At 66.9% G+C, this 13,870-nt stretch overlaps 1 protein-coding gene across 1 annotated transcript; it reads right to left on the bottom strand.

The window, feature by feature from the left end:
• Window positions 1–252: 252 nt before the first annotated feature.
• Window positions 253–3,672, bottom strand: PHGDH (phosphoglycerate dehydrogenase). Its single transcript, XM_062003858.1, has 12 exons — window positions 3,535–3,672; window positions 3,129–3,280; window positions 2,895–2,960; window positions 2,767–2,821; window positions 2,575–2,673; window positions 2,339–2,471; window positions 2,107–2,255; window positions 1,737–1,889; window positions 1,474–1,606; window positions 1,070–1,197; window positions 641–869; window positions 253–407 (listed from the first exon to the last, which is right to left on the bottom strand). Exons 1-12 carry the CDS (start codon window positions 3,670–3,672, stop codon window positions 253–255), a joined length of 1,590 nt encoding a protein of 529 aa, XP_061859842.1.
• Between the last annotated feature and the right edge of the window lie 10,198 nt (window positions 3,673–13,870).

Here is a 13,870-nt window from a genome sequence, read left to right as displayed (position 1 = left end):
CTCAAGCAAAGGACAGCAGTACCAGGGCAGCAGGAAGGGCTGGGGGCAGGAGGGACAGAACCTGCAGGTGCCTTGGGGCTCAGAACAAGAGAGCACAGAGACAAGGCATCACCTGCTTGCTTCTCCTGGAGCTTTTATTGAGCACAGGGCCTCTGGAAGCCCAGCATGGAGGCCTGAGGTGGCCAGGGGCAACGCTTCTTCAGCTCCCAAGCTCCTGCAGCTGTGGGGAGAATCCTTGCAGGCAGTCAGGGGCTAGAATAGGAGCTGGAAGAACTCCGTGACACGTGGCTGCAGCTCACTGAGGTCAGCCACAGGGCCCGAGAGCGCCACGATGCTCCACTGCTCCCCTGCCACTGTGCTTGAGCTGTGGTAGGACTGGAGCTGGATCTTCGCCTTCGCCAGCAGCCCTGCAGAGGAAGACAGAGGTGAGGGGCTGTGCCTGCTGGGTAGCAGAGCTCTCCCACCCCAGTGCCCACAGTGCTATTTCCCCCACCCCAAGTCCTTTGCTCCAAGCCCCCAGCCATCTGCCCAAACCTCCCCATCCCCGTCTCTCCATCCATCACCATCTCCCTGCTGCAGCCTGGGCTCAGCCTGGGGGCAGAGGGGGGTTGCCCATGCTGGGGGCACGCGGGGAGCTCACCAGCAAGTGTGGGCAGGGTGCTGCCCTCCGAGGCTTTGGCGCAGTAGATGAGGATGGCGCCAGCCAGTGGGGCCGGCTGCTTGAAGGTGGCTCCGTTGATGTCCCTCAGCAGCGGGGTGCTGCCCTGCACGGTGCCCACTGCCCGGTACGGGGTCCCCTGCAGGGACACCTCCAGCCAGCCCCCGCTGCCCTCGGGCTCGGGGACCACGTCGCTGTGGGTGGCCGTGACCTGGCAGAGAGACGCAGCCCCTCAGCCCCCATGGGTCCTGCACATGGGGAAGGGGTGGCCTCGGAGCTCACCCCGGGGGATGCCCCCCAGCCTGGCAGCTGCACAGCAGCCCCACGGGGCAGCCCCACGGGGCAGCCCCAGGAAGGATGGGGGTTTGGGTGTGCCAGGCTGATGTGGGGGGCCCCAGACTGTCCACGCACCTTCAGCCCAGCCTCCTGGGCAAGCAGCAGGGCGTTCACCAGGGTCAGCTCCCTCTGCAGCCCTCCAGCCAGCACGCCCGCAGCCACGGCAGGCACCAGGTAGCTCCCGGCCTCCCGCAGGGCTGGCCCTAGGGGGCAGGGGGAAGGCAGGAGGTGGAAGGGCCGGTGGCAGAGAGGGCAGTCCTGGACTGCAGCACCCAGGCTGGGGCTGGGCCTTACACCCACCCAGCCATTCCCCCGTGCTCCGGCCCTCCCACCATCGACCACCCTCGCGTCCCTTCTTCCTCTTGGCCACCTTCCATTCCACATCCACCCAGCCCATTGGGTCCCTACACACCCCTCTGTGCTACCCCACCCCTCGGGGTCCCTGCACCCAGGCACAGGGTGCAGCCCACCCAGCTCACCTAGGGTGCAGACCTGCACATTGCCCCGCGCTTGCTTGCCCACCGTACGCAGCAACGTGCCCAGGGCCCTGCCCAGGGTAATCCAGGGCTTGGTCTGGGGTGCGAAGGCCTTGCTGAGAGCCTGCCCGTTGACCTGTGAGGAAGAGTGGGGCACGTGGGGTGAGAACCCACCAGCGAGTGCACCGGCTTGCTCCCAACACACCCGTGTTTTACAGATGAGGAAACTGAGGCCTGGAGATGAGGTGCCCAGCAAGGGGACTCACAATGCCAGCCAGGCCCTTCCCCGTGGCCATGTCCACGATCTGCTGGGCGATCTCCTTGCCGCAGCGGCTCTGCGCCTCCCGCGTGCTGGCACCCAGGTGTGGGCAGCTGATGACATTGGGGTGATTCACCAGGTCACGGTCCTTCGGGGGCTCCTGCCGACACAGCCCCAGCCCACTGTCAGCCCCAAGCACCCACCAGGAGCCTGGGGAGGAGAGGAGGGTGCATTACCCCCCTTCCCTCTTTGCGAAGAAGGGCTGTGCCTGGTCCCAGCCGCGTGGGGTTTGCCGGGCTGCCCCAGCCTGGCTTGGGCAGAGTGAAGGTGGTGCTGAGCCACAGCTGAGCTCGGGGGATCCCTGCAGCCCCGCTCACCTGTGTGAAGACGTCGAGGGCAGCCCCTCCACACTGCCCAGAGCGCAGCGCCCGCAGCAGCGCGCCCTCGTCCACGATGCCACCGCGGGCGCAGTTCACCACCTGCACGCCGCGGCGGCACTTGGCAAAGGTGCTGTCATTGAGGAGCCCTGTGGAGCGAGTGCTGTGAGCCACGAGGGGCTGCCCCGGATCAACCCAAGCCCCCCTCACCTCGCCAGCGCTCGCCCCGTACCCGTGGTGGAGGGCAGCAGTGGCGTGTGGACCGTGATGAAGTCGCAGCGGGGCCAGATCTGCTCCAGCGGCAGCTGCTCCACACCGAAGGTGGCCGAGACTTCGGGGGTGATGACGGGGTCGTAGCCTATGGTCTGAGGCAGAGCAGGCGCTGGCTCCTGCGGCCTGGCATGGTGCTCACCGCTGGGCCAGGAGTGCACACGCTGCCCACCCCTCCTCCCTGCCCCGGCTCCTTACCTTCATGCCGAAAGCCTGCATGCGGGTGGCCACCTCCCTGCCGATGCGGCCCAGCCCCAGCACGCCCAGCGTCTTCCCATTCAGCTCCATGCCCATGAACTGGGGTGCAAGGCAGAGAGTAAGCGAGAGCGCTTTGCCTCATGCGGGCACCCCTGGCTCCGTCCCGCCCAGGGTGCTGTGCACACCTCCTACCTTCTTACGGTCCCACTTGCCCTCCTTCATGGAGGCAGCTGCCTGCGGGATCTGCCTGAAAGGGGAGGCTGCCGTCAGCGCGGGGCCGTGGAGCACATGTCCATCCCCCCGTCCTGCCCCATGCTCACCTGGCCAAGCACAGGATCATCCCGCAGGTGAGCTCGGCAGCGCTGAGGCTGTTGCCAGTGGGTGTGCTGGGGATGGAGCGTGGCGTCACCTGTGTGTCACCCCCGGGGCTGACAGGGGTCTACACCCAGTGGGGACCCCAGAGGTGGCACCGTGGGTGGGGAGGGCACCCTGCTGAAGCCTCCCCTGCCTCCCCAGGAGCACAGGCAGGGCTGTCCCCTGGCTCCTACTCTTACTTCATAACCAGGACACCCTTCCTGGTGGCTGCCTCCACGTCCACGTTATCCACGCCGGTGCCCGCTCTGCCCACCACCCGCAGCCTCTCTGCCGCCTCCAGCACGTCGGCCGTGACTTTGGTGGCCGATCGGACGATGAGCCCATCGCAGTCCTGGGAGGGGGGACACCAGACACGGCGAGTGGAACCGGGGTGGTCTCGGGTGAGTTAGGGACAGCCGCTGCCGGAGGGGCTGGGACCCGCCGTGCAGAAACCGGACGGGCTCTTGCATCAGACGGGAGGCGGGGAGCGGCCCCGCCGCGCTCGAGGGGCTCCGCTGCTGCCCGGGACAGCCGTGCCCTGCCTGTGCCCACCCGCCCGCCCACGCACCGCCAGCCCCCGGGTGGCTGCCGCCCGGCCGCGCTCACCCGGATCTCCCGCAGCAGCTCCTCCTTGCTCAGGCCGGGCTTCTCCTGAACCCGCAGCCCTCCGGCCTCCAGGATCTCCCGGCAGCACGGGTCCAGGCTGTCGCTGATCAGCACCTTCTGCAGCTTCCCCAGAGCCATGGCGGGGAAGAGTCTCGGACGGGACGGGACGGGCTGCGGGCTCTCTGCCGGGAGCTTGCAGCCGCGTGTCTGCCCAGCTAAAAGGGCTGCGGGCTGGGCACGTTTTTCGGGCTCATTGGGTCCCGTCTCCATAATCCCACCTCTTTTCCTCCCCCTTCCCGCCCCAGCCCGGCCCCCCCTCCACCCCCAGAGGGAGGAGGCGGAGGGGAGCGGGGCCGGGGCTGTGCCGAGCCCCTCCAGAGCCCAAGAGCCAAGGGAGGGTGTGTCCTGGCGGGACCCTGCTGCCCTTGGACTGAGGAGCCGTGGGGGGAGCAGGGAGCTGTCTGTCTCCTCGGCCCTGCCTCAGTTTCCCTGCAAAGCAGGAGAGGAACAGTGGTGGCAGCCACCGCGGTGCGGGGCCTCCCCTCAAAGCTGGGGGTGCTGCTGACAGCTCGGCCCCCAGCCCAGAGTGAGCCCGGCCATGGCCCCTCCAGCTTGCCCGGGAATGGAGGCTCCCCAGACCCCTCAGCCCAGAGGGGAGGCTGTGCCGTGACCCCCACCCGCCCCTGACAGTGCTGTTGAGCAATGCCCCTGATAAGGGTCAGGAGGCACAGGGCCAGGGCTGGACACCAGCTCCCAATGACATGGGGTGCACAGGAGCCACCTGGAAAACGCCCTCCGTGGGACAAGAGCCATGGGGCTGTGTCCGGTGACTTCACGGGGGACAATGCTGGCCCTGGAGAGGGGATGGCGTGAGGACCTGGCAAGGCCAGGCACAGCCCGGCGTGGCAGATGCTGAGGGATGGAAGTTGTCCCTGTGCACATGGGGCCAAATCTTCACAGGGCAGCAGGACCAGACAGACCCCAGGGCCTGCCCCAGGATCTGGCCCTTCCTTGCCAGCCACTTGCGGTGCGCTGGAACAGCGTTCCCAAGCAGGGTTCTGCTGTGAGCTGTGCCCCAAGCAGCACGGCTGGACCCAGCTGCCTCCGATGAGCCCTGAGGTATGCTTAGAGGCTGTTAAACCGAGCAGTGCGGCAGTGCCACGGCACGGGGCCGTGGCGGGACGGCCGCCCTCACCATCAGCAGCACAACCCAGTGCTACGGACAGCCCGGCACCGCACACAGCCCGCTGCCATGTGCACCCTGGCACTGCCCCTGCCCCGCTGCCAGGGAACAACCGTGACGCCAAGCGGGGAAAGTCCAGGGCGGGCGGCATGGTGCGAGACACACGGTCAAGGGCAGCAGCTGGGGAAACCTGCAGCGGGGGCCGGGGACGGCCCCTGAGCTGCGCTGGGTGACCCGGGTGAGGGACTGTGGGACCCGGGGACCAGGACAGGGCTCCATGTCCCCTCGTGACACGGGCCGGGGCACCCACGCTGCGGACCATGGCTGGGACACGGCCCCGGAGCCCTCGGCACGGCCCTGCCGCTGGCCCTGCCTCGTTAACCATTAAGGCCTTGCTCAAGGCGCCCGCAGACCCGACATCCCAGCGCCCTGCTGCTCTGCCTGGGGGTGCCCAGCGCCTCCGTACGTCCCGGCGGCGCCTCTCCCCAGTCTGTGGCCCATCGGTGCGGAGGCCACCGCTGCCGCCACATCGGACTTGCCGTCTTCGGCCGGGAGGCTGGTGCCCTCTCCTGGGGAGCAGCGCCGGAGGCACAGCCCACGGCACTCCGGCTCCAGCGCTCCGCGGGTCCCCAGCGCCCCATCTCATGGCGGGGGCCTGCTGGGACATGGGGGGTGCCGGTGGGGTGTTGGTGCCAGCAGGCCCGTGTCCCCACTCCTGGCCCTCCAGGGGAGACAGGCGGAGAGCCTTGAACTGGTCCCTGCCTGTGTCCCTAGGAAGGGCTCTTTTGGACGGAGGAGACTCCAAAGCTGGCAGGGAGAGCTGTGGCGGCTGATGAGACAAGAGCAGGGGGCAGTGTGGGGATTTTGGGGATATGACACCCAGCTGCCGATGCCGTTAGCACCGAGAGCCTGGATGGGCTCTGCTGGGTGGCAGGGGGAGGTGCCACGGAGGACGGCTGGCTGAGGGACTGAGGGTGCAGGATGGAGAAGAGTGGGGCCAGGACACGTAGGAAGGGCAGTGGGAGGGAGTGTGTCACATTGCAGAGCGGATGGGGCTGGAGCAGAGGTCAGGGGCAGCGCTGGTGTGTTAAGCAGGGAAAGGAATTAGGGGAGTCAAAGGGAATGGAGGATTTTGGGGTTGGGATGGGGAGTGGCAAAGGAGAGGTGAGGATGGTGAAGACTGGAAGAGTTCGGTTGGGATGGTTGGTGTAGGATGATGTCAGGGTCAAGAGAAGTGGAGGGTGATAGGGATCTCTCAGTGGGTAGTCAAATCTCTCAGTGGGAAGTGGGGCTAGAAGGGTAGCTGGGGGGGGCTCACGAGGCTCCGGGGGTGACAGAGGGGATTAGGGGTGTCAGGTTGGGATTAGAGGCATGCAAAGAAGACCAGGGAGGGAGGGGGTGACACGGAGGACCAGGGGTAACTGGAGTGTCAGGATGAATGGTTGGATAATTTGGGGTCTTTTTGTGTGACCGAGAGGTTGGGGAAAGAGTTGATGCAATCAAGGAGAGATCAGGGATTGTTCCTGCGGGACTGGAAGGTGGGGAAATATTGGTGCTCAGCCCAAAGGGACAGGAGGGAGTTGAGGGTTGGGGCAGGGGATGGCTGTATCAGCTGGCACAGGCTGGCTGTGAGACAGAGTGGGAAATGGAGAGAGAGAGCAAGGAGAAGGCGGAGGGAGGGAGCGGGGAGGGAGAGAAGGAAGGATGGAGGGAGGCAGGAATGGAGGAAGGATGGAGGCAGGGATGGAGGAGGAGGAGATGCAGCGGCGGGCGGAGCCGTCCGGTGCCGCAGAGCCGCCTCCCCGGCGCACGCTGGGGCGGCCCGGCAGCGCCTGCAGAGACCCGCCGGCTCGGCCCGGTGCCGCCCGGTGCCCGTCCCGGTGCCGCCAGTGCCCGTCCCGGTGCCGCCCGGTGCCGCCGGTGCCCGTCCCGGTGCCGCCCGGTGCGGCGGTGCCCGGCGGAGCAGGATGCGAGCCCCGCAGCGGAGGTGAGGAGCGTGTCCGGGCGTGCGGCTGTCACCCGTGGGTGCGTGCGTCCGTGAGCAATGCGGGTCGGGATGTCCGTGTGCCCCTCGTAACACGCGTGGGGAGCTGAGCGTGCCCGCGCTGGGCCGTGCCGATGCCGCGGCAGGTTCAGGCCCAGGTTACGAGCCGGCTGCGGGTGCGCTGCCCCGGGGCTGCGTGGGGTCGGATACTGCCCGACCCGAGCCCCATCTCCCGTGAGCCCTGGGGGTCTCCTGCCCACCGCGATGTCGGGGCTGTGGGACACCCTTCTTCCAGCCGGGCTGACGGCTCGTTGGGCCCGGCGCTGGGCAAGCCCCGGAGCGCTGCAGGGCATCCAGGCTGGGGGCTGGGGGGAGATGCCGGTGTGCAGGAAAGGAAGGCAGACCCTTGCCCAGGGAGCACACAGGATGTCACTGCCCCGTGGTGCGAGGGCCAAGAGGTGGCAGGGCAGCGCGTGCTGTGGGCAGGAGATGTAGGATGCTGGACCGGCCCTCCCTGGGCCACTGCGCAGGTGGGGTTCGCTTGGAGGCCAAGGGTGGCTTGCCCCATCTCCCCAGACCCTTTGCATTCTCCCCTCTCTTTCCCCCCGCTCTGCCCATCCCCAATTCCAGCCTGAGCCACCAGCCAGACCGTTTGTCCCGGCACTTGGCCAGGGCCGCCGGGCCCCAGGAGCCGCAGACCCATCCCTGCCGGGAGCGTGGGTACCAGCGGCCCCCATCTCCCCCCGCCCTCCGTGCTCAGCGCAGCCCCCGTCGCCGTGCCGCGGGTGGTCGCGGTGCCGCGTGCGCTGCGCACACACGCCCAGGCGGCCCCCGCGGCCAGGCTGCGCGGCCCCGGCTCCACCTCCCCCGCGGCCACACGCAGCCCCCGCTGAAACATTTGTGCCGACGAGTCAGCAGCGAGCTGCGCTGTGCCACGCTCGGCAGCCCGGCCCCGGCGCTCAGCCGCCGCGCTCGCCCTGGCCCTCGCCACGGCCCTCGCCACGGCCCGTCTGCCAGCCTGGACGCGGGCGCTGGGCGGCCGGAGTGGTAGTGGCTGAGCGTGGGGCTGGGGTCTGCCGTCCATCCCCCCCGGCCATCTCTTCGTCCATCCTTCTGTCCATCCGTCCGCAGGAGGTGACCCGGCAGCAGGAGGTGAGTCGCTGCCTCGGTGCCGGGTGGTTTGGGAGCGGCCGTCGTCCCGCAGCCCTTGTGCCGTGGCTCTGGCAGCCGTCCCTGCGTCCTCGCCTCGCCCCGGCGGCGCCCCGGGATGCCGATACCGGCGAGGAGCCGCGGTGGCCCGGCGCAGCGCGTGAGGCTGCTGTGAGTCAGCGGGTGCTGTGAGTCAGGGCTCCGCGGCACCCCTCATGCCACGGCCCGGAGGTACATGGGGTGGGAAGTGCTGCCTGGGGGGCTGAGGGGCCCTGAGGCTGCGTCCCACTCCAGCTCTGCAACGTGACAGCGGCTCTGCTCCGTGCCCTGGGGTGGCATGGCCGGCATGAAAGGGCTCTTGTCCTCCTGCAGCCCCGGCAGCACCGCAGCAAACAAATTCCCAGTGTTGGGCACACGGATGGGGAGGGGGGAGCCCCCATCCAGCCCAGCTGGCCATGGCTGGGGCAGAGCCCGGGGCTCCTGCTGGCCCAGCATCCCTGTGGCCTGCCATGGGGCTTCCAGTCCTGGTGACTGTGAGTGCTGGTGAGCTGCGGGAAAGCGGGTGCTCTGCTCATTCACCTCAGAGCCTGCAGCCTCAAGGTGGCCCAAGGAGCAGAGCTTGGTTGCCTTCCTGTCTGGGCGTCACCCCTCTAGGCATTGCATCTCCTCAGGTGTTGTGCTTGCTCTGGTATCGTGTCTCCTCGAGCATTTGGCCCTCCTTGACTGTTGTCTCCAGGTGTTTGGCTCTCCTTGACTGTTGTCTCCAGGTATTATGCCTCTGGGTGTCATACCTCCTTGGGTGTCATGTCACTGGGTATTGTGTTTCCTGGGGTATTTTGCCTCCTGGGGTATCATGCCTTGGGATATGGTGCCACTGGGTACTGTACTTCCTTGACTATTGTGCGTCTTGTCTCTGGGCACCATGGTTTCTTGGATGTTTTGTCTCTGGGTATGGAAGCTCCAGGTACTGGTCCTCATAGGGTGTCATGCCTCCAGAAATCATGCCTCCTTGGAGGCATATTGGTCTCTGAGTGTCAGGCCTCCTCAGGTGTCATGCTTCTGGTTATTGTACCTCTAGGTGCCTCCATGTTCCACACCTCTGGTACTGTGCTTCTGGGTGTGATGCTGGTTATGGTGCCTGGCAGGGTGCTGGGCCACGCCTGGCCGGTGCTGCTGTGTTTAAAGCCATCACGCCTGATTCCCCTCATGATGGGTTGTTGCTGCAGGGACTGCGCTGCCTCTCCTGCCCCCTGTCAGGCTGGCAGTGCTGTGTCCCATGCCTGCCAGCTGCTGCTGGGGCATATCTGGGCTCCTGGGATGTGACCCCAGGAACATGCTGGGGTTCAACATGTGTCACAGGAACATGCTGGCCCTGCCCAGTCACTGGGACTCACCCTCATGCCTGTGTGCAGGGCACAGTGCCCACTGTGGCTCTGGGGGCGAGTGCCCACCTCCCTGCTCATGGGACTCCACCAAAAAGCTATCATGCTGAGATTAGAAAGTAAATATTCTGACTTTATTTAAAGGGAAAAAAAGATCGGGGGGGGGGGGTGTTATTTGGGTTTGCTTTGGTTTGCTTTTTTTTTCCTCTTTCCTTTAAACGCTGAAATGACTCACACTTCTCAGCTCAAAATAAACCTGATTGCAGCTGCGGTGGGGAGCTGGTGAGCTGGGATAACACCGAGGCACGGGGCCCCTTGGAGAGCAGCTGGGGCCAGCCCTGCCTTAGGCAGCCCCTGCTCTTTGCCAGCACCCAGACCCCCTCCCCAGGGCTGCTGATGGGGCTCAGGTGGCCCTGGCAGGGCTGCTAATGGGGCTGAAGTGCTCCTAAGGGGGCACAGCCATCTGCACAGCCCCCACAGCCTGGCGTCTTTGCACTTAGAGTAAATGCCTCCCAGCTGCAGGAAGCACATTCATGCACCCTTGTTTGTGCATGGACACCCGTGTGCCCCCTCCCATGCACCCTCAGGGATGCACAAGGGTTTTTCCTTGCCTGGCGTTTGCCCCCTCACCCTGGGTAGGCTTTTGGATGGCCATTTGATGTCAGGAGCTCACCCCCAGTAACCACCAGTCACTTGTGACCCCCGCTGAGGTGGGGGAGACGCAGCAGCTGCCATCCAGAGCCTCTGGTAAAATCCGTCACTGCCTGCCCTGGCCCCTCTGAAACAGGAGCTGGGTGGTGCGTGAGGCCCCTGAGGACTGGACCTCCCATGCCATTAGTGACATGGCCGTGTACTCATCTCCTCAGGGACCCCTGCAGTAGTGACGGGCCAGCCCAGCTCCCTGGAGCCAACTGCATGGCGGGTAAGACCCCCTGTGAACTCCCCACGCCCCTCTGAGGGTGCTGTGCTCAGGACCCAGCGTCCCTCCCGGTGGCATCTTGGAGGCAGTCGGTGCGTGGAGCAGCCGCTTTGCACGTCTGAGTGCTCACCCTCCTTCCCTCCCAGCTTCCCAGAGCGGGCCGTGGGGCGAGGCTGAGGAGGACCCCACGCCGGCCGAACCGGGGGGGTCCCACAGCCCCCCAGGTGCTCAGCCCCAGCCTGACCCCTTGGTGCAAACGTGTCTCCTCCGGGACTCGGAGATGAGTCCCCTCACCCAGACGCAGACCCTGCGGGACTTCGAGCAGGTGAGACTGTAGGGTGCCGGGATCCCCCCACGGCACCGCCAGCACCCCCCAGCACCGCCGAGTGCCTGCAGGATACGTGCCAGACCCTCTGGGTGCACCAGTGGGGTACAGAGGGCAGGAAGGGGACACGGAGCAGGTGACAGTGGGACGGGAAGAGGGGGCTCAGCCCTACCCCCACCTCGGGCGCCGCGCTCCCCCTCGCTGCCCTCCTGGCTGAGGCGCGTGGGGGCTGCCGGGGCTCAGGTTTCAGTACCCGCCTGTCCCCGCCGTCCCGCTACGGTGACGAGCCTCAAATAGCTCCGGGAGGAGGGAAAAAAAGGCAAGGGGCCGTGTCGGGGCTGGCGGCGGGAGCTGCGGCGGGCAGGGAGCCTGGGCCGTGTCCCGGCGGCGCCATGTGAGGGGTGCCGGGATGCGCCCCCCATGGAGCGCCGGCCATGGCTAACGGGTACCGCACGCTCTCCCAGCACCTCAACGACCTCAAGAAGGAGAACTTCAGCCTCAAGCTGCGCATCTATTTTCTGGAGGAGCGCGTCCAACAGAAGGGCGAGGGCAGTCGGGATGATGTCTACCGGCGGGTGAGCGCCCGTGGGGGACGGGCATGGGTGCCCAGCGGGGATTTCCCATCGGGGAGGAGTGGTGAGAGGGTGTCCCCAGCTCAGTGGGGTGCCCAGCATGGGTGGCAGTGCTGGTTTGGGTGCAGACAGATGGAGGAGGTTTAGCCCAGACAAGCGCCGGTGGGATGAAACACCACCCGTGCCACTCTGTGCCGGGAGCACCCGAAGCGCTGCCATGGGGTGGGGGACCCCCGTGCCACCTCTGATACATTCTCATGGGCTGTGGTGCTGGGGGGTCTGGGCAGGTGTGGGGGCATCCTTCCCAGCTCTGTCCTGCCCCACAGAACATCGAGCTGAAGGTGGAGGTGGAGAGCCTGAAGCGGGAGCTACAGGAGAAGCAACAAGCCCTGGACAACACATGGTGAGCAGGGCTGGCTGAGCCCCTCACCCCGGGGTGGACGTGGCACCCACACACCATCTGTGGGGCTTGCGTGGGCACATGGGATGGGGGTTGTCTGCCTGCACCCTGCCCGCAGCGGGCAGTGGAGGGGTTTGCAGTGGAGCTGGAGGGGTTTGCAATGGGGCTGGGCACCCGCAGGGCTCCTCTTACAGCCCCAGCGCCAGCCAAAAATAAAGGGCAGCACCTGTTTGGTGGGGGAGGGCAGCACCGTGGCACAGCAGGGAGAAGCCCGTGTTTTGGGGAGTGTGCAGGGACTGTTTTGGTGGTTCTGAGCCTGAGCATGACAGGGTGCTGCCAGAGGAGCCGTGTCCCCAGGGCAGCAGCACTGGGAGGTGACAGTACACCCGTCCCCGGGGTCTTGCAGAAACAGCACCCACGGTGTGGGGGGAGCTGGGCTGGGGACACCCAGGGACCATGGCTCACCCAGCCCGGCTGGTGTGGCGTGGGAGCTTTGGCAAAGGGAGCCCACACTGTGCCATGCCATGAAATGCCATGACACGTACCCTGCCAAGCTGTGCCATTCCCTGCCATGCCACACTGTGCCATGCCATGCAGTGCCCTGCCATGCCATGCCACATGAGATGCCATGTCATACATTGTACTGTGCCATGCCATGCCATAGTGTGCTGTGCTGTGCCTGGCAGGGTGGCTGCCGAGAACCAGACGACCCGCAGCCAGGCAGTGCTCCGGCAGCAGTATGAGGAGCAACAGCGGGAGTCAGAGCACGTCTATGAGCTCCTGGAGAACAAGATCCAGCTCCTGCAAGAGGTCAGCCTAGGGGTGGTGGAGGCTGGAGCGGGGTGCCAGGGGCTGATGCCTGGGGTGCTCATGCTGTTGCCCTGCAGGAGGCCAGACTGGCACGGAATGAGGCCGAACAGGCTACAGCGCTGGCCAGAGCTGAGGCAGAGCGGTGCCGGGAGCTGACAGGGAAGCTGAAAGAAACTGCGAGGATGAAGGAGGAGGACAAAAGCGATGATGGCTGCGGTGTCGTGGCCCAGAGGTGGGTACTCAGGGCCTGTTCCCTCTATGCTGCCAGCCTGTGCCTTGTGCTCATCCTTGGGGACTACCAAGGGGCTGGTGCTGTGTGGGACTAGGGGACTGTAGGCATCGATGGGGATGGAGGGGTCATTTCAAGAGGAGAGAGCTGGGCTGTGGGGAAAGGAGAGCAGCCCTGAGGCCACTCTGCTTTGCTCCAGAGATTGATCCCCACCCCCAGCTCCATCCCAGTGCCTGACCATCCCCTCTGCTTCCCTCCCTCTCAGGAGGATCGAAGAGCTGACCCGAGAGCTGGCCGCCAGCAACCAGCTGGTGGAAACGCTGTCAGCCGAGAAACGCGACCTGCAGCAACACCTGGAGCAGCCCCTGGCCCAAGGGGTGCAGGTGGGTGGGCAAGTGTGGGGGCACCCAGCCTGGCACAGGGCTCGGCTGCCAGGCATCATCCCTGTCCCCTTCTGGGGCCGTGCCACGTCCAGCGCAGCGGTGCCAGGCACTTGTGCAGCTGTGCCGCGCTGCCGGGCAGGCGGGCGGCAGGACTTGGTGCCCGTGCAGGCCTTTGGGTCTCGGTGCCGCCTGCGTCCCGCTGTCATTTCAATCCCAGGTCTTAAAATACCCGCGGCAGCCCGGCGCGGTGCCAGGCGGGATGTCGGGGCCGCGGGCGATCCGAGCAGCGTGTCCCCGGCAGCCGCACGGCGCTGGCCGGGGCCACGGCGCTGTCGCCAGCAGCTGCCCAGGCGGTGGTCGCGCCGACGGAGCCCGGTGCGCGCCCGCTGCGCGGTACGAGGCCCTGGGCCGGTACCGCCGCGTGGGTGCGTGCCGGCGGCCTCGCGCTGCGGGGACGCGGCGCTGGGGACGGGCTCCCGAGGGGAACGCCGGCGGCGGGGCTGGGCGCTGCCCCGGGGCCGTGCGGCGTCCCCGCGCCCTGGCAGCCCCAGGCGTGCGCGGGCGCGGCGGCGGGCACTGCCCATGCGTGACACCCGGCCGCCAGCCGCGGCTGCCGACTGCAAACGCCGGCGGGGGGCCGCGGCCGCCGCGCACGCGCGGGGCTGCCCTCTGCCGCCATCTTGAAATCCGAGCCAGAAGCCCGGCGCCGCCGTGGCAGCGGCATCCTCGGAGGCGGGAGCTGAGCGGCAGGGCGGCAGCCCGGGGCAGGCGGGCAGCGGCGAGGGGACAGGGAGGAGGAAGGAGGGGAGCTGTGAGGAGAAGGGAGCAACGTGGGGTGGGGGGATTGGGGGGAGCGCAGCCCTGGTGTGTCTGCGCTGAGGCGGGGAGGTGATGTAGGGTGGGATGTTTTGTAGCACCAGCAGTCCCGGCGCGGTACTACCCCCCCCATAAAAAAGGGAGGATTGGTGGGTCGGGAAGCGGCTGAGGGCTTGAGGGAGCT

This window comes from Colius striatus, chromosome 10, assembly GCF_028858725.1.
Source record: "Colius striatus isolate bColStr4 chromosome 10, bColStr4.1.hap1, whole genome shotgun sequence".
NCBI lineage: Eukaryota > Metazoa > Chordata > Aves > Coliiformes > Coliidae > Colius > Colius striatus.
This window is presented reverse-complemented; position numbering and strand designations above follow the sequence as displayed.